The 25,906-nt window shown below is 39.2% G+C and overlaps 3 protein-coding genes across 11 annotated transcripts in view; 1 reads left to right on the forward strand and 2 right to left on the reverse strand.

Moving 5' to 3' along the window:
• Positions 1 to 75: 75 nt before the first annotated feature.
• The window catches only part of jvl (javelin-like), a 54,287-nt gene continuing 28,456 nt past the window's right edge, over positions 76 to 25,906 (forward strand). For 3 of the 6 annotated variants that reach the window (NM_001260177.2, NM_001260179.2, NM_001104323.3), the window contains exons 1-2: positions 7,969 to 8,110; positions 8,700 to 8,767. Coding sequence is in view for 3 of the 6 variants with exons in the window: in NM_142132.4 (NP_650389.2) it covers positions 672 to 1,085 (414 nt within the window). In the remaining 3 variants the exon portion in view is untranslated. Of the gene's footprint in view, positions 1,086 to 7,968; positions 8,111 to 8,699; positions 8,768 to 25,906 lie in introns of those variants that run through there. The other 3 variants (NM_142132.4, NM_001260176.2, NM_001260178.2) reach the window with 1 other exon arrangement.
• On the reverse strand, positions 4,395 to 9,740 carry smp-30 (Senescence marker protein-30). 4 transcript variants are annotated; one of them, NM_169602.2, is made up of 3 exons: positions 5,768 to 5,819; positions 4,901 to 5,619; positions 4,395 to 4,842 (listed from the first exon to the last, which is right to left on the reverse strand). In NM_169602.2, exons 2-3 carry the CDS (start codon positions 5,617 to 5,619, stop codon positions 4,650 to 4,652), a joined length of 912 nt encoding a protein of 303 aa, NP_731942.1. In that variant the 5' UTR covers positions 5,768 to 5,819; the 3' UTR covers positions 4,395 to 4,649. The 4 variants fall into 4 exon arrangements, with proteins under 4 accessions (NP_731942.1, NP_001262580.1, NP_001262581.1 ...); NM_001275651.1 differs by lacking the exon at positions 5,768 to 5,819 and adding an exon at positions 9,615 to 9,740 and having other exon boundaries at positions 4,586 to 4,842; NM_001275652.1 differs by lacking the exon at positions 5,768 to 5,819 and adding an exon at positions 7,073 to 7,393 and having other exon boundaries at positions 4,586 to 4,842.
• On the reverse strand, positions 10,242 to 12,954 carry CG7362 (uncharacterized protein). Its single transcript, NM_142131.2, has 2 exons — positions 12,808 to 12,954; positions 10,242 to 12,748 (listed from the first exon to the last, which is right to left on the reverse strand). The coding sequence occupies exons 1-2, from the start codon at positions 12,808 to 12,810 to the stop codon at positions 10,370 to 10,372; spliced, it is 2,382 nt and encodes a 793-aa protein (NP_650388.2). The 5' UTR covers positions 12,811 to 12,954; the 3' UTR covers positions 10,242 to 10,369.

Raw genomic sequence — 25,906 nt, forward strand, 5'->3', positions numbered from 1 at the left:
TATAATAGTATGAACAGTTAAAACAATCGACGGTAGCTGAATTTAATCAATGCAGCCCTCTTACCCTATACATCGATAGTATCGCATAAACATCGATTTTGGTTCCAGCTCTAACTTTAACTGTCTGCAAAATATTTCAAACAAAAGTGTTTGTTAATTAAGTAATATACTTAATATTAGTGGCTGTTTTGCTTCGACATTGATCGAATTGCGGTTGTGCAAGTGTTTTGTTTGATTTGTTGGCGTGTTTTTCCTAGTTTGGCGGCCCTTTGAACTCGTTCGTGTATCGCCATCTCTCTCCCACCCCCGCAATCGGCTTCGTGCGTATTTTTTTGTGAATTTTTACACAGAACTCACACTTTTGTATGGCCCAAGAATTTGTACAATATTTTTGCACTTGAAAAACAAGAAATAATGAAGAAAGCCAAGATAAACGCGACGATGTGCAAGTGCTAATCATTCAGTTTTGGCAAGCGCTGAACTTCGCTGACTTCTTGAACAGCAAAAAAGATGGAGGAGGATAATGCCAAGGTCCTAAGTAATAACAACAAGAACAACAGAAACAACAATAAGGGACGCCAGCAGCTGCAGGGACACGCCCACAGCTCCGCCACCGCCCACGCCTCCGTCGATATATTTATATTCGATTTATAGTAGCTGTAGTTGTAGTCATGCCAACAACAAAAACGCAAACACAGACAACAACAACTTGCAGCGAAGAGGAAGAAGCGGCGATAATACGAGAAAATTGCGATACGCCAATGGCGACCCCAGCAAATGCAACAACAGCAAACACAACAACTGCAGCACCCATAACAACAACAACAACAACAGTAAATACGCGCAGACAAGAAGAAGCAGCAGCAGTAGCTTCCACACCTAGTGTTACGAAAACGGCAACAACAACAAACATACTAGCCGCTGCAGCGGGATGCCACAAGCCGTTATTCTTCAGCCGCCGCTTTCAGGACAAACGGAACTTTAGCTCGCTACCGCTCTTCGTCTACGCGACCTCGCCATCAACGCACGCCCACTCAGCGGACGGAGTAGGCGTGGCCAAGGAGGCAGCCGCGTTTTGCCACAAGGTGAGTTTGTTGCACAAAGAACCAGATAAACTTGTAATATTAGGAGAACAAGGAACTTCTATAATTGCCAATCAAATATAATATATCCCCTTTAAGTTATGTATTATAAAATGTAGTATTTTATTTAAACTTTGATAATGCCATTTGTATGTATTTAGATTTAACCCCAAAACAGGAAAAGAAAACCAAAAATAAAGAATTCTGGTTGGAACAGAGAGTTTCCAGTTCGAGGGATTCGTTTGGCATGTCACAGAATTGTAATTGTAATAAAACCCCCATGGGTTTTAATACTCATTTTCTACCTTCCACTCTGCCATCTCTTTTTTTCGAGCAATCGCACCGCTCTTTCCGCTCTAAACTTGCGTAATGGATCACTTCCGCTGCACTTGCAACTTGGGTCGTGTCATATCTGAATATATAATTCCCGCCCAATTCATAGTTTAAACAGTAAGCTCCGCCTAAGAAGAACGCGCTAATAACTCCGTGGTTATACTTAAATGAGTTCTTGATCCAGATTATAAATTTAGATACCTAATATTCAAATAGATATAGCTTTAGAAAAGTTGTAAGTTTAGCATGGTTGGTTGTTTCGTTTGTAGCCACTAACTACTGTATTATATTTATAAACGTTCTGCTTGGCTGCCGCAGTCCGCCTATCTGTTCCTCTCGGAAATCGGTGCATGCAGAATCAGATCTCCATTGGAAATGCGTTTTTAATGTTAATCACGAGCGGCTTTAAAAAAATTGTTTACACTGCGTTTTTTTTGGGCTGTTTGTTTTTTTTTTTATATATTTTTATATCAGTACCTTTTTTCGAGTTTCTGCAGCACGGTGATCGCTCAAACGTGTCAGACATTAATGAGCCAACCGCCAACCGCCAAAGCCGAGCATAACTGTGCTTTGTCTCATTTTGATGGGGCTAGGAGTGGTGGACGGAGGGAGGGATGGGGATGGGCGGTATGGGCAGGTGGTTACAGGTGCAGCCATTGACTGGCGCAGCGCTCTCCTTTTGTTGCCGCCCGCTTGCGGTTCGTTCTCTCCCTCCCTCGCATGCCAACCGTACGGTCTGCCCTCTCTGTCGCGCACTGCAACGCTTCACTTGTGCTTCACTGTGCTTGTTGTTTTTGTTGCAGTTCAGTGAGTTGCGACTTGTGCGCTGCTGCTCATAAGCTTCATTAACGTACGTCGGCAAACGCAGACAACAAAGCTCCCGAAAAAAATTGTTTGCCAGTATTTTTTGCCCAGCTTCGGTTTTTCCCGAAGCTACACACATTTTCATGGTCTGGAAAAGTCGATGGGAATGGTTAGAAGAGACATCCTATTGTTCATTTCCTCAAAACATGATACAAGTTTAACGTGCATATCTTATTTGGGTATTTCCAGCAGAATTTGTTAAAAAATTGTCAGTTAAATTGCATTTATTCTTGCAGTCTAATATTATATGTCTTTAAAATAAGAGTTGGAATAACAGAAGAAACATAAAGCAATATTGTAATGATTTGTATTTATTACCTTTCAGGCCGTAAAACCTGGTCAAAACATTAAATTTGCATAAAGTTGTAATAACTTGTAAACCTTTTTTTTATTACCTACATCCAATATTATTTTTATTATTCAATCAAATTGAGATGCAATCTGCATTTTAAATATTTACCTTACGTATTTCTCATGCTTTCTTTTCAAATTTGATGATCAGATCGTTTGACACTTTCCACTGGTTTACTGCGCTTTCTAACGTGGGTTTCCCCCAAAAAAGTGCCCAGTGGGTGTGGCACCCTCGTATGTGATATGCCCCATTCGGTATGGATAGGAATGTTTGTGGGCGATACTTTCGAGGCACAGTGGATCATAGCATTTTGTGGCAGCTTTCGAAACATTCTGATAGATAAGAATGAAAAAGTATAGAACAAGTGAAATGAAATGAACATTTGCACACTTTATTCGCTATTTAAAGCTCGAGAAACAGCCAGCTTTTGTGTTCATTGAGTCAATATTTAATCTTTTTTCTCAAGGTGGCCCAAAATGTGTAAATAAGGCCTTAAATATCCATTTATTTTCCAGACCCACTGTGACCACCGACGGTTATGAATTGAAAGTCTCAGCCTCTGTTGTTATAATACAATTACGTTGCATTGCTGTTAAATCCGTCCTCCTTGTCGGGTGTTGTTTACATTTTCAAATTTAAATCAATTTTGTTTCTGATTGCGGTTTAAGTGGCAGGTTCCAGTCCCCCAGACCCCAGAGCCCAAGTACCCAGTTTTCAGTTTTCAGCCCCATCTCTTGTCTTTCTTTATGTTTATTGCTGCCATATGTGTTCGGTATCTGGATCTGTATCAGTCTGTGTGGCATTCTCGTGTTGTCAAACAATGCGCATATGGATACTGTATCTGTATCTGAATAAATGTATCTTTTATTACCCATATATTGTGGAACAGTTGTTTTGGGTGCAGCGCAAACAATTGTCGAATAGATCTCTCATCTTCCTCGCCCTTCTTTTCCATTTTTTTTTTTTGGAAATATGTTTTTGATTGCTCTTGCCCCCTGGAGACCTCCTCGTATCCCACAAGATTTTCTAGCCACTGTCTAGTTACATTTCACATACAATCAATATTGTGCCCTCTTTCGATTGAGGCGATATATATTTGAATCGATTTATTGCAATTTATTTGAAATGGTTTGATTTTGTAAGCCAATCGCTAGTTTTTTTTATTGTATTGTGCTCATTCATAATAGTAAAATTTCCGCCTAGAGCTCATTTAACTTGTAATTATGGGGGATTTGACTATCTCGCAAGTGGAAAAAGAGATAAGATAAAATGGAACAAATTTTGTGCTGAAATGAAGGATTTACATTGATGGTAAAAATAGATTTTATTGCTAATGAATACACACTAAAAGTTGCAATGAAAATCGTTAGTTTATTATAATGAAATAGATGATTTGCTATTTTATCGAGATTAGATTAGAATTTTTAAAATCTTCCACAGAACTTTAAACGCACAACAAATACAATCTATTAAGTACGAGTCCCCTAGAACATTTGACGTATCAACTTGGTATCTGTTTGCCCAATTAAGTAGTAATATCTCCCTGGTACTTTACTAGATGTTTTTAAAAAATAAACTATTGCAATTTCATTTTAATCTGAATCGTTTGCCCTACAAAAATAACACCAAGGGAGTATAGCGCTGCTATATATCAATTTCATAAAAATCTATTGGTTTTTTTGGAGTGGTTCTCACTTATCTGGCATGGAACCAGGGATTGCTTCACATCCCTCAAGGTCAAAGACTATATATTTTCTGGTTTTATATTGTACATAAGTGTTTATTTATTTCGTTAAATGAATCTTATCATCAAAATGCATCATGAAATGTGATGTTCCTAAATGATTTGATTGCAATCTTAGAATTAAAGATATGCCCTTCACAGAGCTTCGGCACATTTTTAGATATTTGGAAACTAGTAAATGCCAAAAATAAGAGAAAAACCAACTGCATTAGTTCAGTATACAAGTAAATGTTTGATTATTTAATTAAATGCTATTATACAAGTAGTCTATAATCTAGATCTTCAAATTAACGCCGGCGTAACCCTTGGCATTGAGCCCAGTGACCTGGAAGGTGGTACCAGCTGGTTTTGGCTGGTCGAACTTGTTGGCGGTTGTCACATACAAAATATCCAAATTGGGACCTCCAAAAGCCACCGAGGTGATTTGGGTGGTTGGAATTTTGATCTCCAGCAGAATTTTACCGGTGCTGAATTAAAAAGATAATGTTTAGTATTGAACTAGAATGGGAAATTAAAGAAACCTACCTTGGATTGACCTTGAAGACGGTGCCACCATTGAAGGTGGCCACGTAGATATTGCCATCGGTGTCTACGGTCATGCCATCAGGGAACAATGGTCCTTCGGGCCGAATCTTCCTCAGATCGAAGATGACCTTTGGGTTGCTTACGGCGCCGGTGCTCTGATTGTAGTCATAGGCCAATACCTCGTGGTTGTTGGTGTCGATGAAGTAGAACTTCTTGGCCTTGACATCCCAGGCCAGGCCATTGGATATGCCCACCTTGCTACGGATAGCGTTGGGCTGTCCACCGGCCTGCCAGCTGTAGAGCTCACCCTTCCATTGGGTGAATATGTCGCCACTGTCGGCCATGGTGCCACCGTAAAAACGGCCATTGGGATCGGTTTTGGCATCATTAAGGCGGTTTTCCTTCAGGTCCGGCTGCACCTCGAACAGGGTGCGAGTGACCTTGGCCACTGCGGAGACTCCATCCCACTGGACGATGACCGTACGAAGACCGCATCCTACGGCAAACTCCTGCGGTTTGTTCTCAACCGGCAGAATGAACGATGCAAATATCTCGCCCTCGATTTTAGCCCTGTACACTTTGTTCTGCTTGAAATCATAACGATTAATGCCGGCGGATTCGAGGTCCACGTAGTACAGACTCTGGCGATCAACATCCCAGTGGGGTCCCTCGCCCAGGGCGGCGTAGGAATCGGGAACAGCTTCAACCTTGTATGACATCTGAAATGGGGAACATTGTTATTACGGTTTTTTTTCACACTTAAAAATTTGCGATTAAATGAACAATGATCGCAACGTATTATATAGTAATTAAGTTTCCATATATAAATTTAATTGAACATGTAACACTCTCTCTTTTTTTTATCACCTTAAAGAAACCGTTGAATACTTCTCGGTCAGCTAACGTTTGCAAACTGAATTGAATCCGGTTAGTTTAGATGTTTTTATAGACATTCTCACACCTACACATAGCAAATTGATAAGCAATAATTCAAGTTTGTACACAACTGTTATCAACTTATGACACCAACACACAAAAACACCAGCTACATTAATTATTAAGGTAGAAACTTTAATCTATGATGGTGCACATTTTCAGCAACACTCGAATAAGCCAGAGAGATAGAGACAAATCGACAACAACATTATTTATTCATAAATATTTAAAAGGTATAAAACAATCAACACTGATTATTGTTCTGATTTTAAATATTAGAATAATTTTCTTTGAATATAAAAGCTGAAATCATTTATGGTACACGATGGACATTCTCAAATATCTCAGTTGTGTTAATGAAATGTTGTGGCTCCATGAAAATAATACCATTCGCAATCTCACACACATTTTAAAGAATTTCTCAAATATGCAAAGCTTTTTTCCTTTCACATAATTAAGGATTGGTTTGCTTTTTTTTTGATATTTCCTATTGGTAGCCATGGCAAGGTACTTAAAGTGTATGGAAATTAAAGGTCGTAAAACCATACGATTTGTCTTATCAATTTCCATAAATAACCAACTCAAACTCAAGTTGTTTTTCTCTTGAGAGCGCGAGCAAGCGAGCGGGTCATTGATTAAACCTTTCGCAGTGGTTCCATGGCAACTTGGTCTTGGTGTGTTATGCCCTTCATGTGTCCCACTAGCACCCCAATGAAGTGGAGTGGAGTGGAGTGGAGTGGATTGGAGTCTCTTCTACTACGTACATGCATGGTATGATATTAGTTTGCCAACTGTGCCTCTGACCCGACTCCTTGGCGTGTAATTAAGCAGGGAGGTGGAGACAGATAAGAAAGGCCGTCCACTTGGACAGTGGGTCACTCGAGCGTTGGCTCTCCGCTTTGGTCTTTAGCTGTACTTGTCCATGGCGGCTTTTTCTCTCCTTCATATGGCTCGGCAACATCAACACCAATGGCAAACAACCATAATAAAAACTAATGAGTTGCTCAGTGGTTATACCCGGTGTTCGTAGTTAGTGGGGTATACTATAATCGTGCAGATATATAATTTATAATTATAATTTAAGCAGATAAATCTACAATAAAATATTCGAAAGATGTTATGTAGATTTACTTTTCTTAGAAGTATGATTTTAATAGCTAGAAAGAACGTAACTTTTTATAGATTGAGATTGAGATTTGAATACTACTCCGGCGAAAACAAAAACAAAGTACTTACTACTTACTCCGATGTATGATATTTTTATGGATAGGTAACTTATTGTCGCAACGTTCGGCATCGGTTCTAACTTGTTGTTGCTGCTGTCCGATGTTGCTGATGTCTGCTATGTGTCTTTGGCCCAGTGCATTACCCTTTGCCACACTTTACACGCTTGCATTCTTTTGAGTTCTTTATTTCTTTTGTGCTCCTCGTGGAGTTCTGTCTTAATTATCTGTAATTGATTACATCTAAGCGGGCGCCCTAAGTGCCGATTGTTTACCTAGAAATTAAACGCGCCGAACAACAAATACAGTGCGTAAACAAATAAAAACAAAGCGTGTGTCTGAAAGAAAAATAACCTTTGCGATGATAGGATCCTCAAAAATAAAAGCCGAAGATGATGCAGCAGATGCAGGTTTTGTATTGATACATAACAATGCTCTTAAGTGCTCGAAAACACTTTCTCTTTGAGTTTGGCTCACTCTGAATTTCGCGTTGCTCTTTATTCAGCCAGCTGAATGAAAAATACTCACTCAATATTTTAATTAACAGGAAAAGGTTTCGGTTTTGCAAGATATACTATAATAAGTCAATAATTCTATTGAAATATAAAGATTTAGTAATATAAAATAAGTTCAACTTATAATGTTGATATTAAAACGTATCTGAAAATCCATAGAATACCAAGTTTCTTTGCTGACTTTTACTCAGCGCTCACATGACTCATGTCAATCGAGCGCTAGCAGCTGCGAGGGCTAGCAGTTAGCCGCTAGCCAGTTTCACTCGATTTCCGCTCTCGCTCAGCGATTCGCTCTCCGTAAATGTATCTTTTCTCTCTCGCTAAATCTATCGCATTCAGCGAAACTCGACAATCTGCTCGCAGCTGTTGGACTCTCGCTGGCTTTATTTTCCTTTAGTTGTTTAACAATTGCAGAGCCGCGTACAACGCGATAACGCTTTGGTGGAATTATTTTTTTCCTCGTATCTCTAGTACTGAAAGTGTATCTGCAAGATACACGTATATTCTTCAGCCTAGCGCACGTGTCTCAATATTTTGTAAGCAAATATATACATAACAAAATACAACAAGAAACCGAGTGTTCAAGGGCCTCAAACAAAGAGCAGATTCTGCGTCATCTGATCCCGGGCAGCTGAATCACTTCACAACCTTTATTCTCCATCCGAGTGCTTTAGTGTCTGTGAATTGCAATTGTGTGCTGCGGAGACGCGCTTCGATCGCGTTCTACATTTTCGGTTCGCTATAAATTAAGCTGCTCGCACTACGAAAAAAAAAAAAATAAACCCAAGAGATCGCATATCTCTCTTTTTGCATACTAAATAAATCAATAAAAAGATATCTAGTTTCTGACGCCCAGGTATTACGAAACCCCGGCACTAAAAGTGAAATTTTAAACGCAACAACCCGAAAGTCCCCCATAGCAAAATCGAAAAATATTTATCTCCGTGTGTTGGCAAAAAAAAAGAAAAGAAAAGAAAATGAAAAGTGACTTGTGACCGTATCAGAGAAATCAAATGATTCCACCTTCGGAAATATCAGTAAATTAAACCAAAATAAACCCACTTAGACATCGCAGCTCATTCATTTGGATTAATCAATTTTAATTTTCGGCCAACCAACCAACAGGCATGCTATATAGCGATTTCAACATTCTAGCCGAGACCCGTTTTAAATGAGATTTAACTAGATAAATGGTGCGTATCTTCATATTCCATATAGTTCGTATAACCCAAATGCGCTTTGATAAATGGAACTTCTTCCACATGAGTTTTCTCAAACGGAAGTCGAAATCACTGTAAACCGATTTCATAACCGATTGATTTAAAAGTTGGTGCATTTCCTTCACAAAACGGCTTACACTGTAATAAATCAAGTTACCATTTTACTAAAATACTGTGATAATGTATATCTTTGAATAATATTAGGTTATTATATATATATATATTTATGTACACCTACATTATTATATTAGTTACTATACTCATTTCTTATAAAGTATACCATAAAAACTAAAATTCCTATCGATATTTCAGTATAGATATCAAAACATACATATATATTAATTAAGATAGTATATTACTGCATTCGTAACTTATAAATGCTTGTTATTTAATTGTGTTTAATAACATTAAATAATGTTTCTGTGTTGAAGGCTTGAGTTCAAGCACCTCTGTTGCACCCGCATTCCCGTCATAACCTTGCCCAACACGAATTATTTACTGATCCCATACCACCACCCTACTTTGTTAATGTACATTTTTTTTGCAATGCACTTTCCTTTCCCTACCCCCTTGTAACCTTGTGCATTTACTTAACTAATTACATAGACAAGCTTCAATATGACCAAGACAGCGCTTTTTTCGCCCCTCCTAGCATCTCCCACTATGTTTATCTTGTTAATTAAGAATATAACTAACTAGTGGTTAATTTTTAATTGTTACTAGACGGTAATTTGTATGCAAGCCCAATGCTGGGACTTCGTTTAGAGATCTTAAGAGACTGTTATTATTATTATAGCCGGGTTCTATTCGTTCGACTCACTTGTGTCATTCATTTCGAATTGATTATGCACGGTCTTGACTCGGTTGAAAGCACACCCCTCTAGTTGTTTTATATACCATATTATTCAACTTGTGGCATTTCCATGCGGGCTCTCTTGTTTTTTTTTTTTGTTTAACTTCCCCGGCTAAGTCGGTTTCGCTATATAGCAATTATTATTGTATACCACTCACTTCATATCTGTGAAACTTTGTATGGGTACTATGTGTGTGTGCTTTTGGCTTCTTTGTTTAACTTTTGCACTGCTCTGTTGGCATTTTTAATTGTTTTGAGTGCGTTTTGTACCCTTTTTATGTTATTGTTTGATTCAGGCATTTTACGTTTTTTTTTTGTTCAGTGAAATTTGTCGCCAAAGCTTTGTTTAATTCATATTTCCAGCTAAATTAAAAAACTTAACGTGTCACAACCAAACGTTGGCTAATTAAGTTCTCAAACCAATTGCCTTTCTTTTTCAATGTTTTATTTTTTATTTTTCAAGCTCTGCTTTGACTTTTGTTTTTTTTTTTCGTTGATAATTGCTTCATCTGGAAATATAAAAAAAAAAGGGAAGCACAAAATGGAGAGAAAAGCTAATTGGAAACATTTTTTTAATTGATATAGCATTCCAAAAAATGTCTAAAATTTCAAAACACGCCTTTATTAATTTGCGATATGTCAAAAGAGAACGTTTCTTACGCCATTATTACACCCTTGACACAATAACAATTGTATCTTCGCACTTGAATCATACACCTTCTTCACGCCTTTTTAGTAAGATTAGTTCTTTGCCTAACTCTTCGCGGCTGCTTACAATTTTCGAGCTTGATCGTTTTGCACTTCTTAAGTTTTGTTATTTTGCAGTTTTCAAGTTTTACTGTCTTACATTTTTCTAATTTTACAGTCTTGCAGTTTTTGCGTTTTACGGTCTTGCAGTTTTCGAGTACAATATCGCAGGACTTTGCCAACTCTTTACTGTGTTTGACCACAGTTTTTGGCTGAGCCTTTTCTATATTGAAGATCCTAGGATATTCTTTCTTCGGAATATAATTATCCTTTTCGGATGTCCTCGAAATTTTGACTACTCTGCACTTATTCTTCTTTGGGCCTTGTTTTTTAAGTTTGTTGCAGTTTGGTGCTTTATCGTCTTCTTTCTTATGGCTTAAACTATTATTTTTTTTTAGTTCTGCCTTCTTTTTCATCTCAGCTTCCGCTCGAGCTTGTCTTTGTTTTTTCAGCTGTAAGCACTTCAAGGCCTCGTCGTCCTTATTGGGACATTCTTTTGATTTTTTTGAACAGAGATATTCATTTTCTTCTGCCATTACCAAATCTTGACTCCGCTGTAAACATTTCCAGACTTCCTTGTGGTTAGGACGATCTTTCTTTGAGCTGGAACCATCCTTTTTATCGGACTTCGAGGTTTTATCGTCTTTTTTCTTACGGTTAAAACTATCCTTAAGGGTCCCATTGTTTTTTCTAGGATCTTCCGCTTTTTTAAGTTTTTCCGTCTGTTTCATCATAGCTTCCGATTGAGCTTGTCTTTCATTCTTCAAATGTAAGCACTTCAATGCCACGTTGTGGCAGAGATTTTCATTTTCTTTGTTCATTACAGAATCTTCACCCCGTTTCTGCTGAATTTCATTTTCTAGTTGTAAACATTTCGAAACTTCTTCGTCCTTAGGAAATTCTTTCTTTGAACTGGTACCATCTTTTTCATCGGACTTTATAGATATTTCAGACTTACTGCTCTTTGGATTTGGACAGGATTTATTTACAGACATTTCCTTGCATCGCTGCTTCCTGGCCAACTTTCGGCAGCGTTCTTCTTCTCGCTCTGCCTCAGTTGGCTGTGCAAAAGTGAACAGCCTGAAGGTGAGCTTGTCTGCCGACATGGCATTGACCAGCACCAAAGTTCCCCTTTGGCCTGCCTTCAGGATGTCCAACTTGGCCAATATCTTTAAGCCCGATTGCATGATGCGACAGTAGTTTACGCTGCCATAAACCATTTCCTTGACAAGGAGTGGATAAACGCCACGAAAAAGCAAGGATTGAGCGGCCTCATGTGGGCAGCCTGTGAGCAACACGATAGGACACGGCGGCCTCATTTGACTGACCATCTGGGACACAATGGAGCACGGACTGGCCACCACTATTGCCTGAGCCTGACTCACCGTTGCCGCTTCTGCAATTGCCGTGCTTACCGCCGAGATGTGATCGGCGGCGTTGATCCGGACTTCGCTCTTGAGGTTGTTCTGAATGCTCTCGTACCATAAAACCGACTCGACTTTGGCGCATATTCTGGCCATGCACTGCACACATTGCACCGGGTACTTACCCTTGGCCGTTTCATCTGACAACACAAGGGCATCACAACCATCCAAGATTGCGTTTGCCACATCAGAGGATTCGGCGCGAGTGGGACGTGGCTTGGTTATCATCGAATTCATCATTTGATTGGCACAGATCACAGGCTTTCCAACCTTGTTGCACTTGGCCACAATCGATTTCTGGGCCAGCGGTACAGCCTCCAGTGCTATTTCGTTGCCCATATTCCCAAGGGCCACCATTATGCCATCGGATTCGCGGATTATCTCATCTATGTTCGCCAGAGCCTGTTGACTTTCGATCTTGGAAATGATCTTTATGTGCTCACTTGATGGACAGGCACCCAGTGCCTGGCGAATTTCTTTCAAAGCTTTGGCATCGCGGATGAACGATGCGAAGATCATGTCAACCTTTTGATCCGCTCCAAACTTGAGATCCAGTTTGTCTTGTTCGGTTATGGCGTTTAAATCAGCAGCTACACCCTGTGGATTGATTACCGGACCCTTGGTGTCCAGGGCAATGGCCAAGCTCCTGGGAAGACCCGTTTCCTCCGCATACATGGCGATGGCTTTACGAGCCGCCTGGATAGCCTGGCAATGGCAATCGTGGGTGCCGTCGGAGAAGTCCAATCGGACCACCTTCATCCCAGCGTGAATGAGATTAAGAAGAACCTCGGGCTGGCTGGATGAGGGTCCAATGGTGCATATAATGCTGGTAAGGGGTAACCTCAGAGCTGGTGCTTGGAACTGCAGACGAGATTGGTAGTCCAGCTGGGAAAGGTAGGGTCCACGGTCTAGCCGAAACTTCTTGGGTTCCTAGTGTGGATTGTTGAGAGATGAGAGAAATGATTCTATATTCGATCCTTAGTACTCACCATTTTTCTTTTGCATTTGTCGGCATAGCAGCGAAATCTAAGGCTCAATGGAAAATTGGGACATGGTGACACAACGCAGAGGCTTGCCCTCTGACAAAGATTTCCGGCGTATTTTCGAATTTTGAAAAAAAAAATAATTTGAGTAATGCAGACCAAATATATGTAAAATTTAATAAAAAAATCTGAATTTTGAGGCTAAACAATTATGATCAAATGGGTGATAAAGATGTCTGCATTAAATACTCTTTAATGTACCTCCCATTCGATATAACTCAGAAGACAACTATGTAGTTTAAACACACCTTGAGCACAAGCCTTATCACAACCTACATCCGAAACCAATACAAGTTTCGTTCATTATACTCTATTGTTTGTTTTGCCCGCGGGCTCATATCAGCCGATGTTTTACTCTGAAATTTCCATTCTGTTTTTACAGTCGCTCAAATAGACTGAATCATTCATTTGCGTAATTTGCCAAACTCATCGCGGTTATATTGTTTTGTTTGCTTAGAACACGAATGCATTTGCCGCAACTGAATAATAGAGTGCAGTAAATTTATAGTGGGCAAGTTGTAACCTTGGGGTCCTGAAAAACAGCTAAATAAAAAGGCCGTTATTTGCACTTTGGTTGATTGTTTAACATTCGACTCTTAGCCGCTCGTATTCTTTGTATTCCTCGACTTGTGATATTTCGCACATTCGACAACTCACACACATGTGTGTGTATGTATGTACGCACCCCCCTAACCCGCCCCTGGGAAATGGCACAATGCCGATAATACATGCTTATATATACTTCAATTTATTTTTTATTTATTTGCAAATTGAGTCGTATAATAATATTATAATAACTCGGCTACAATTGTCATGTGACTTTACGTAAAAATAAGGTGTGCGCATTTTTTGTCACGACTGTTGAGTACCACGTAATTGCGTATTCGGCTTTCCTTTCTTTAATTATTTATAGGAATTATTTATCATAATGAGAGTTTTATTTAGTTGAAACCAATCAATACCAATCCTTAAGTTTGGAATATTGATTGCAGAGCATGTTATACCCTGATTCGGCAGTTAATGGGTATACTTTATCGTTTAACTTTTGGTTGATTACTGTTCATTTTCAGTTTTCATTTTCGGCTTGCTGTTTGTGCTTTTGTGTATGTTTTTTGTCATTGCCTTGCCATTGTTCGCTTGACGCTTTTCTCACTCTCGTGCCCTGTTCTACTTTCTATGGCGCTGATCCATGGGTGGATTGAAAAGTTTCACGGATGCTGAATCAACAGTTCGCTCAGGCACACGTACATATGTACGTGGACGATGCCTGGAGTCAGAGTGTATAAATCATCATAATTTCGTAACAATTGAATTTAGAGCGTAATTGCCGTAAATTAGATGAAATTGCAATGACTGAGAAATAATAATCAAGAGCTGAGATGAAACTAAATGGAGTCGGTTGGGGAGTCGAAGTGCAGAGCACGAGCCGCTGGTTTGTCGATGGGGAGCATTGAGCCAAGTCGGGGCATAAATTGCGCTAATAAAGCGCACAATTAAAGTCACCATCGCAGCAAATTGGCAACACTTTCCAATCGAAACGAGTTGCAGATTCGCTGGAACCAAACTAACGCTGCTGATTTTAATTGAAATAAAAGTAATAAAAACTAACGAATTTGGGTTAGATGCGCCCACTTGGAGCCCCGGATACTTGCATCTCATCGGGGTGCCACGAAATTTTGTCAAATATACTCGTATGTTTGCCCGGTTTGCTTGCGGCGAGAGGAATGCGGAAATATTGTTTTTTTTTTTTTTTTCCTCTGCTCAGCTGCCTTTGCCTATCTTTGTTTACGTGCACTTTTCTCGCTGCACTTTTTCCTCCCGCTTTTCGCCGCATCTGCATCTGTTTGTTTTGAGATATTTTCGCGCTGCCGTTTTTTATTTTCTTCAATTTTATGTTCCCCCTCCCCCACCCCCTCGTCCTGTCAACAAGCTGATGATTTCGTGTGTTGCCATGTGGTGGCCACGCAAATGCATTTTCCACACATTTTCTTTCGTGCATGACATTAAAGTTTTAAATTTAACAACCAGCCAAATGCCGGCCTGATGATTCTTCGTTTCCCTTGCTCTTTTTCAATACTCTTTGCCTTTCTGACGACACCTGACTCTTGCGAACACTTGTGAACTTTGCCAAGTGCGTTAAAAGTCGCGCCCCACTTTCATTCCAAACTCTTAAGGTTTCAAGTCAATACTTTACTGCTTCAAATACTTTTCTGAATATTGCTTTGATTTCTAATTAATCGAGACGCAATTTTAGGCATATACTATATATACTATAATGTTTTTAATCCTTAAATAAGTTTGCAAGATTGGGCATAAATATTTTTTTCGGGGATAATAACTTACTCAACTTCACCGCAGCTACGTAAATTAATATCAAACTTGCCTGTCGCCAGACATTGCGCATACGCCGCATTGGCGCAACAGAGCAAGACGAAATGCATTTTGGATTTGTGGCGAGTTTGCGTGCTCAGTGAATGGCAGTCCGCTGTCTTAATTCTCATTCCCGATTCATTTATTTTGGGAACTATTTTTTCGGTCGACAAGCGAATCGTGCAAATGTCAAAAGTGTGACAAACATTTTGTGGAAATTCGGTTCATTATTGGACCAAAGTGACCCCATTCAAGAAACTGATTACAACGCGATGATTACCATCCACAGATAGTCTGCCCTCAGCACGCTTCTAATTTCTATGAGCCGGGCTTTCTTGGAGCTTGGACTTTGGCAGTATCTTCATCTTGGTTGCTGGCCGGGCACGATTTACTGCCACATTTAGATTTAAACTTGAAAATTTGTTGCTTCAAACTGTTGCATGGCTATTTTTACCAGCACGTTCTACAAGTTTTTTGCGTCTACCTGCCGTGCAACGTGGGAAGTTGGGAATGGGCATGAAATGGGTTTGCTGCTGCAAATGTTTGTCCAAACTGGACGCATTGTTTGGCCGTCATCCAATCCATTGGCCAAAAGGAAACGTTTTTCCTTGGCTGCCTTGAAGCGCAACCAAGTTGTTGACTCGACGGCCGGGTTTGTTGACTTGTCTCTCGATTTATCTGCGTGTTAATTTGAGCAATTAACATGGTAAATTAAGGAAGCACCAATTCGCCGCAGATATTTTCAACATAAATACACACCTAAGGCTGCTCGGGTTGCTTGTTAACCTGCCAACTACAACATGATCAACATCTCATTGTCTGTTATTTTTCTCCTTTACTGTTTTTTGTTTTTTGTTTTTGGTTAACTCTTTGCGTTAAAGCAAGCCAAGCAGTTGACGCAAAAAATTTGGTCTAAAGTTGACCGAATGAGGAAATGTAAACGAGGTTTCTGACAATTAGATAATTAATTAAGTTCCAAAAATATCTCAAAATTTATAATTAATCACTCTGGTTTAATGTGGCAATACGTTAAAATTAAGATATTTATTAAAAATAATTTATTAATTTGACGGGTTATAGGAAGTGCTTAACGGATTGGGATGTAATTTGCCCAAAATCAAGTTATTAGTAATTGGGAAGCTCTTAAAGTTGAGTAATCTTAGTAGCTTGGCCCTCTTTGGCATAAAATTACTATATAATTTATTGTCGTATTTATGGAGCAGCTCTCAAATATGGAAAGAAACTACCTCATAGAAATCCGATTAGTCACTTATGTTGTATACATAAATACCAAATAGTATCTTTGGTAGCTAGCTGGCTTTCCTCCTGCACTGCCGACTTGCACACAAGTTTTTTTAATGCTTTTTTTTTTTAAGCGAGTATAAAAACCACCTTGCGCCCAGTTAGTCATTCGGCACACACAGACATGTGTTGGTATAGGTATATAAATATAGCCACAAGCCCCGATATGGCCGGTATACAGTTAACCAATTGTTAACCCAAATGTGCTGCCAACTGATTCGGAAAGCGAGGGGGGAAGCATCGAGGTGCGCCTGCGCACAGCACATTGCCAACTGATTTGCTGCGCATTGATTGAAGGGTAAATTACACCTTGCCACATGCGATTCAATGCGATTCGATGCGATTCAATCCGATGACGGACACTTGAACGGCGGACCGGGCCTTACTTGTCCAGGTCTTAGCAAACCAATGCTTCCTTTGGTACTTCGAGAAAAGCTGCTCTATTTATTTCAACATAGAAAAAAGATATATTAACATAATGCAATGAATATTTTTAAAATTATATATTGTTTAATGGGTTGTTTTTATTTGGTTGTCTTAGGATTCATGTTGCACTCAGTTGATATACATTTAGATTTGCATTTCTTTCCGTGTAGTCGCTTTCCTCTTTACTCTGCACATACGTATCCGTAAGATACTGTTAGCTACTGCCGCTACGGCCACCGGGCGAATGTTATTTGTATTTGTAGAATTTTGTGTGCAAATACAAATTTTGCGCTCGCAACTATTTGTAAATTGCGTCACCACCGAAACTTGGTTTTTGGTTATGGTTCGCTAGTGTGTCCATGTTTGGATGTTTAGAGCGCCCTCTCTATTTCTCCAACTATCCGACAATCGCTGGATGTGTCTGTGTATCTCAGGGTGCGAGTATCTGAGTATCTGTGCCAATCGCTAACACTTGTGTCTGTGCTGCGACCATAACTGCATACATATTTAATAGGATTTCAATGTTGTTTCATTCCAAGTGCGCTGTCACGTAATTAAAGTCACATAAACATTTGAATAGATTTCTTGAATGGCTTTACTTTTGAATTTTTCGATATTGTTGTTTTATTTTTCATTTTTGGCACATTTATGAACGTACGCGTAGGCATTTCGACTAGACTGATATAGATACATTCCGCGGCAAAAATAGACCTTCTTATAGAGCTGTCTGCGTCACTAGTTATGAATATGAAATGTTCAATGGTTGATTTCGTGTCATTTGATATGAATAAGTGTATTGTGTGGATATTTATTATTAACTTGGGCCAACAGGGTTTTATTGATAGCTTTTTGTTTTTAAAAAAACATTTTATTTTATTAATTCGTTGTGATAGAAAACACTAAAAAAAACCTTTCTCTGCAATGCAAATAAATCAGCTAATAAAACGATCCTTAGTTTCTAAGGCTAATTAATTTGTTTTATTTTTTCGCGTTTATTTAATTAACCAAATAGTGACTTGCAGTGTCTATTCGATTGTCGTTAAAGAAGGAAACACCTTTATTACTCACTTTTTAACGACTGGCCAGCGGCAACATTTCCCTTTTAATTAATAATACCTCCACCGCCGTTTTGTGGCGTGTTGCCAGCGGTGCCTTTTGGGCCAATGCCACCGAATGGCAAAAACTTTATGACACTCAGACCTACACCTGGGTAATACCTCATCATCAGACTGAGGCAAACGCAAATTGACAGCCGTTACGGATGTGATGATGACCTCATTTGTAGAGCAAAAAGCAGATCTTAATTAAGTCTGGCTTTTTTGGTTCTGATCGTTGGCAAAACTTCATTTTCGCTCCTCACTGATTGAGAATGATGTGTTTTTAATAACATCACTTGTTTCTCTTTTTTTTTTTTTACACATTTAAGGAGCTGCTACATTTGATACCACACGATTTTTTATCGCTGACCAATTTTGGTTTTTTGTGATTTTTTATTTTTAAATAATTGTTGCAATCAAATGTAATTACAAATGCATTGAAGCTGTCCGTTTGTGTTTCCTTTTTGCATGGCAATTACAAAACTAGACAAAAAGCAAAAGCAAGCCAAGAGCTCAATTATTGTTGCAACTTGCAAAAGGCAGCGGCAACACCAGCCACATCGGCAACAACTGCCGACTGACTGTTGTCGATGCGGTAACATGGCTCAATTTTGGCTGCTGAACATTATTATTATTTCGCATTTGCGAACAATATTCGCTTATTGTTCCAAAGATCGGCCCACAACAACTACAACTGCATCAATTGTGGCAGCAGCAGCAACAGCAACACCAACAATGGCAACAACAGCTGAAAAACGATGGCCACAATTGATCATATTTTGGTTAGACAAGAGAAACGAAAAAAAAAATATGATAGATGATTGCAAGCCGAAGAAAATGTTTGAAACTCCCTTAGAAATTTTAATACTCTTCCAAGTTTTAAAGTTTTAAGTTTCAAAAGTTCAAGGAAACAAGTAAATAGCTTTCAATTCATTTCAAACTACGTAATGCTCGAATCAATTTAAAGACATTGGGGTTAATAATTTTTGGTCAATTTTTAATTTACGAAAAACGTAATTTGACAACGCCAAATGCGAGTTCAAAGGTTTTCCAATTGCTTTTAAATCGCCCAACGTATGAGTCTATGCGATGTCTGCTAAAAGCCAGCGACAACCTTTTTTTGGAAAGGGCATGACAAACAGATAGGCAACCCAGACAGACAGACAGACAACCAAAAAAAAACTACAGAAAACAAAAAACGAGAAGAAATCCAGGCACTGAAAATAAGGCAGTTGGGCCTGCAATCGGGCCAAGATGCATCTTGGCTAACTGTAATGTCGTCAGCGATCTTGGCCTGACGACGCCATTATGAAATTGCACTGGCAGTGGGGGTTTGGATACTGGCACCACTGCCAGCCGCCCGCCATTCAACAGATCCGAGGTTTGTTTTCTTTGTCGGACACTTTTCACCTGCTCTCCCACTCTGTCTATTGTGTGCCAGGCCATGCAAATAGTGCTCCAGCCACCGCCGCACGCCCCAAAAAAAAAAAAAGAAAACCTGAAAAAAAAAAACGAAATTAGAAACAAACGCGACTCCGCAATCCGCTGATGGTTGCGCCTGTCCGCGAGGCAATCGTCGTCCAGCTGGTGCCACCAGTGTTGAATGTTTGCACTTTCGGATCGCTCACTGAGTCAGTCAGTCACTCAGGTTAGGCACACTGAGAGAAAAAACCAGCCACTAGCCATTATGGGACCTAAGAAACCTAATTCACATTGTGCCTAAGTCAGCAGCTTTGTAATAGAAGAGATTGATTGATGTTGCGAACTCGGTTTTAATGCAAATGTTTCTATAAACCATTCCACTTAAATACCAATAAATTAAAGAACAATAATAGATTGACATTTGTCAACATTTCTCTTTGTGCAAACAGGCAATCGGAGGGCCTGTCTCTCGAATTGGTTACCATTAACCATCGAGCATTCTCCGGGGCTTTTCAATTTCATTTGCGCAATTATTGTGAATTAAGATGTTTACTCAGGCAACGTTCGCTTCTCCTGCTGCTGCGGCTACTATCTTGCAGATACATTGGGAACTTTCTACGAGCTTGTAGATTCATTTGATTTCAGCCAGCTCATGTGAACTATTCGCCACGATAAGATATGCGAGTGAGCTAATTATGTCAAGGAAATTGTTCAGAGACCCAACTGACATACAAAAAAAAAAATAAGGCAAAGAAAAATCTGTAACAAAAACAGCATCTTTAGGTCTCTCAGAACAAAACTTTCACCCGAAAAAAAAGAGTCGGATACAAGCGACTAACAACAATGACAACGAACAACGTTGCCCCGTTGTTGCAACAGTTTTATGGCTTAAAATTCACACTCTTAATTGCCAAGAAGTAGTGTGTATCTTTTAGATACTCAAGCGCAACGCATCTCTACGCATGTGTGACCGACCGACCGAAAGACCGATCATCATCAGAATGATTGTAATTACATTTAAGACTGGCCCAGAGAGCAGAACAATGAAAGAGAAAATTAATAGTTAATGCAACTGCAATTGGAGCTGTGCAGGTTAATTGAGCGCATTAGCGGCTCATAACCGAGATTTCTCTCCGACTTTTCTTTGGTACTTTGCCAGGAACGCACCGTAGATCCGGCTATTCTGTTCTCTGGGCACAGATACATATACTTTGGATTCTTTATGAGAATTGTAATATTTAAAATTGGTTGGAAACAATAGTCGCTGTATATCAATTGGATTTCTTGATTTTGATTAGTTTTAACCACAATCTCCTCACTTTTTCTTATATTTCAAGACTCCTAAACCACAGCCAAATGACATAATATTTATATATCCGCGTTATTCGATACAGCGCTAGTGGGCTTTTTAGAATTACATCGAATAAATATATGGCAGTGACAGTACGTACCTATTTATAATGCTTTTTCCAGCTGGGAAGTGCGTACGTGAGCTCGTTTTGGATTTCGCGGTCGGTGGCATTTGTGTATCTGTGCGATAATTCGCAATTGGAGCTGCAACAAACACACACAACGCACACCCACTTGCGGTTGTCATCACCACAAACACACAAACACATAGATATGATATTCACTCGAATCCGCAGATAATTTTCCAGTTCTTACGCTTAAGTAGGAAAAGCGTTCGTGAGTGTAAATTGTGTTAAGTTCTTTTTGGCTTTCTCGCCGCGACGGCTTTCTATTTTTCACGATGCCGTTGGTGCCACTGCAACGTTATATCTGTTGTGGTTGTGGCCGCGGTTGGTGCCTCAGTTCTGACTAATGACAACCGTTTGGTGGGAGTAGGAAGTACCACCTCCCTCACCTTTATGTCTTTGTTTTACCTGGTATTTTTTTTTCTTATTTTTTTCGGCGTCTGGTTTTCTCTTTGGCAAGATTCTGGAACGTCATAGTTGGATGTTCTTCCCGAGGTTTTTAAAATTACTTACTAATGATAATTAGAGGCATTATTTTCCCATTATTCTTCGGAAAGCTGTTTCCCGTAGGTAGCATTTCTGTTGGTTTTTATTGCAATTAAAGCGTCATTTAACTGGGCGTGGGAGCTGTCGATCCAGGAAAGATTTGACCCCGCCCAAGTGAAGTGGTAATAAAGACATGACACTTGAAAAATGACCACGACCATTCGATTTTTTAATTAAAAAAGCAAGAGCTAACCAATGTTTTTGCATTGTATTTCATACGGTTGGGATCTACAATATTTTGTTTTGCTTTCTATTTCTCATTTTCAGTTTCAATTAAAAATAATGGTCATGCACATTTTACAAATAAGTTTCGGTTCAACGGAGCTTTTGATTATGCAAAAAACTGCAATGGCCAATGGCCACATGTGCCACATGTGTGTGTGTGTGCTCCACTTATTGGCCAAGATTAACTTTGCCTGCTGTTTGCGCTTTGTTTGCCAACAGATTCAGATTGGGATTCAGCAACATCATCATCTCCATCATCATGGAGTCTTCAGTGGCCGCCGCTTCTTCAGCTTCTTCAGCTGTTTTGTGCCTTGAGCTTCCGACTTTCTCCAAACACACACCGCCTGCCATACATACGTATGCTTGTTTGTATACACCACTATACTATATATACACTTGGTTAGCTCGGCGTTATAACAAATCCAGAGTGTGTGCTGCTCGGTTGCTCTGCCTGGCCAGCTGCCTAATGATCCGTCTATGTTATAACTTATATGCAAACCGGCTGCCAAATTGAAATGTGCACGGATTTGGGAGAGTAAGTGTTCCTCCTAAAAGTTTCTCCATCTCCCTTGGTATTTTGCCAAAAAATGTGTTTTGTCTTTCGAAGCATTTGATGTTGATGTATACGCCGCCAACTGTTTTAAACAATTTGGCGTCATAAATGTCTAGATATTACGGCATTTGTCGGCTATGGAAAACGTTTCGTCATGAATATATATCGGGAATTTATTGTTGATACTTTTAAAGTCATGAGTTCTTCTTAAACGTTTTGTCATGATTAACGTATAATATTCATAGATTTTGAGAACTTTTTCTACATTTTTTATTGATTAGAATATAAGTTCTGTCGTTCTGATTCTAATCAAGCTATGATTGCAAAAGCTTATTTATAAAAGAATTTTTAGCCAGCAAGAATTTTATCGTGAATTTTATTATTTATCTTGAAACAAACTAATCATATCTCTCTTCTTTTTTTGCAGGTGAGTTCACAATGCAACGTGCGTTAACGATTTTCCGTCTTGTGTCATACTGGCCAGAATAAAATAGTCTTGCGTCATGATGGTAAGAAAGAACATTTGCCATGTCGACGTGACTATACCCTAACTGAATTCAGCATATGAAAGCTAGTTTTGGGTGTAATTAGAAATTAAAACTTGTTTATGGCCAGACTTGTTTTATTTCTCGCTGCTTAAATAGATCTCTGATTGAGCCAAGTGATCAACATTTTGTAGATTGCTTAACATTTAATAGGAAACTGAAATTGGATGTTTATAAGTAATAAAAACGGTTGTCCAAGCTCAACTACAAGGAGCATTAAATTTTATGGGTTTAGTTGTAGATGGAAATAAGTGCAAATTTAGATAACTGATCAAAACCATTTCAGATAAATATATATATATATATATATATATATATATATATATATATATATATATTTAAGTTCATCACACTTTTTTTTTTTTTGCATTTATATACCCTTTTGTGGGCCAGGGTAATCAGAAGACTTACACATTTTATTGGGCAACCAAGCGGGGCCTGGCCAAGGAGCTTGTCTGTCGTTTTATGTTTCATGCGAATCGCAGAAAATGAACAAAAATGTATATGTGCAATTATAATAAATTATTTTCGCGTGGATTAACGAGTTAATGACGGTCGCTACGGTGGAAGCCGAAAAGAGCGCGTGTTTTTAATTGTTAAATTGCTGGCAAGAAAACAAGGCACCGGCCAGCCAGTCAAACTGAGCTTCACTCAAACCACATTTACGTGGATGCTTGCCAAATTTGTGTCATGCCCCAAATAGGATAAATCCGCATAGAAATAACTACGGCTGATGGCCAATAGCCACTTCCCCACGAAAACGGAAACGGATGAAAGTGTATTTATTTTCAAAAATTACTCAAATCAAATACTGCACACACGATGACTAGGATGAGGATGATGATGGCGATGGCGATGGCGATGGCGATGCTATGCGTTGTAGCCTGATGTGTTTGGCCAGGAAATCCAAGCAGAAACATGGCCAAACGCTTGTCTATGTCTATATTTAGCCAGCCAGCCAGTCAGACAGTCAAGTTATTGGCAAAGTCTGCCGTTTTGGGGAAAAGCCGATGTAAACAAGTCCGCTGCTGTTGCAACGACCTAAATTTACCGTAAAATTCATGAGAAAAAGAAGGTAACTCCTTCAAGCATCGGGTATATACAGCTGAGCAAACATTTGTAGAACTTTAAAACCTTTAAAAAAGTGAAATAGGGATGGTTAACTGAAAGTGTTGTGTTGCATTTTATATGAATGCATCCCGTTGATGGTATAATGCACATAATTGTGCTCAATGATTTAGTTCTTGGTGCTATTCTCTTGGCCGCACCTGTTGTGCTCGATGGCGAGGGAGAGGCAGCGGTTGCAGATTCTCTGTGTCTCAGGTGTCTTGCAGTGCCAGCTGTCGCTAGCTTGCAACAAGTTGCCAGCGAAGTTGCTGTCGTCGCCAAGGTCATCGTCGTTTAAAGTGGCCAGCATCCTCTGCTGTTGTTGATTTTAAAGGTTTTCTTTGAAATTCTTTTTTTTTTATTGTATATGCCTTGGTTTTTTTTGGTAGCTCTTTGGCTTGGCCATTTTTTACCAGTTTGACAAGTTTTTTTTTTTGCAGTCACTTGTCTGTGCTCGCTGACTACTTGGGCTTCTACTCACAACATCTTCTTGTTGTCCGCTTCTCAGATACTTCGATGTTCTTGCGCTCGTATTTCAATTTTGGCTTTTTCTGTACATATACATTTTTTTTTCGCTTCTGCCGCTTGACTTTGCCCATATGGCGCCGCCTAAGGTGTCCCCTTGGCATGGGAGCTCAGTTAAAGCGGAAAATTTATGACCTCCACAAAGAAAGCTTCCACGTACTATACAATTTCATTATGAATTATGCACAACCATGGCCTTTTCAATAAGTCAACGAACCGGCAGCGTTTACTATATAGTAATTACGAGGGAAGATTATTAAGATAATAAATATGTATGTTTCGATCAAGAGATGCAAGTATATGTGACAATTTTGGGAAATAACATTACGTAAATTGATGTGTCTTACCCCCAATGCATGGCAAATATTGAAAACCTCTTGTTTCTTGTAAGGCACCAAAACCTTCCTGAATATTTCCTTCTAAACACACTTATGTCTGAGTCATCCGAGGAATATTTTCACAAAAACTGAGGGACATGTGGAAGTGGTAAGGAATAGAAAACTTGGCGGCTAACCGCAGGCCTCCGAAGCACGGCAAACCCCTAACTGGCCCAACCAACAAAAAAACAAAAAAAAACATTGTTGAGCGGCTAAAGACTGCGCCCAGCTATTAACGGACGGACAAACCAACAAGTTCGACATCCACACCCCAAATACCCAGTGAACCGCAAATGTGTCGTTGTCAGCGCGTCGTATACTTGATGTGTATTTCCAGTTATTGGCGGCCGCATTTATCGATCGGCATGGATATTAGTCGTCGTCCTCATTTAAAGCTAACCACTGAATCGCCGTCTCTGTCTCTAATAGCCTTTCGAATAGCTTGTGCGTTTTTTTTTCTTCTCCATATTATTTTCGCCAAGCTGGTAAATAGAAAAAAAAAAAGAAGTATAGAGGCTGGCCAGCATGCAAACAAGTCTTTTATGGCGCTTTTGCAGTGACAGTGCATCACATGGCCATGTTTGGGGCTATCTGTTAACTGTATTTGTAAGCCAGGTTGGTTTGTGTATTATTTTTATCAATGAGTTAAAGAAACTGGTTACTGCCAGCTATCGTGCACTAGTCTAATTAGTTGCTTGTAGTTGGTTTCTTGTAATTTTCAAATTGGAAAATTAATAAATTGCCGTGCTTTAATTTGAGGGGAATTGTCAAAAGTGCACTTTTGCCTACTGGTTGTGCAGCTTTTGGCCTATTGTGACTAAACTGTATAAATCATCAAATGTCTTTGTGTTGGCCAACAAAGTCGTGACCAAGAATATGATGTTCTTCTCCATCTTCAATCTGTTTCTTTTTTTTTTTTTTTGCAAAAATTTGCAAGTATAATTCAATGCTAAAAAGGTGAGCATTAGCTTTGTAGTTTTTCTGAAAACGTTTACTGTTTTTTTTTTTTTTAAACCTAAAACTTGGTTTCTTGTGAAGTATTAAAGTTAGCTAACTGAACTGGCAAGTAAAGTTA

The sequence above is a fragment of the Drosophila melanogaster genome, chromosome 3R, assembly GCF_000001215.4.
Source record: "Drosophila melanogaster chromosome 3R".
Taxonomy (NCBI): Eukaryota; Metazoa; Arthropoda; class Insecta; order Diptera; family Drosophilidae; genus Drosophila; species Drosophila melanogaster.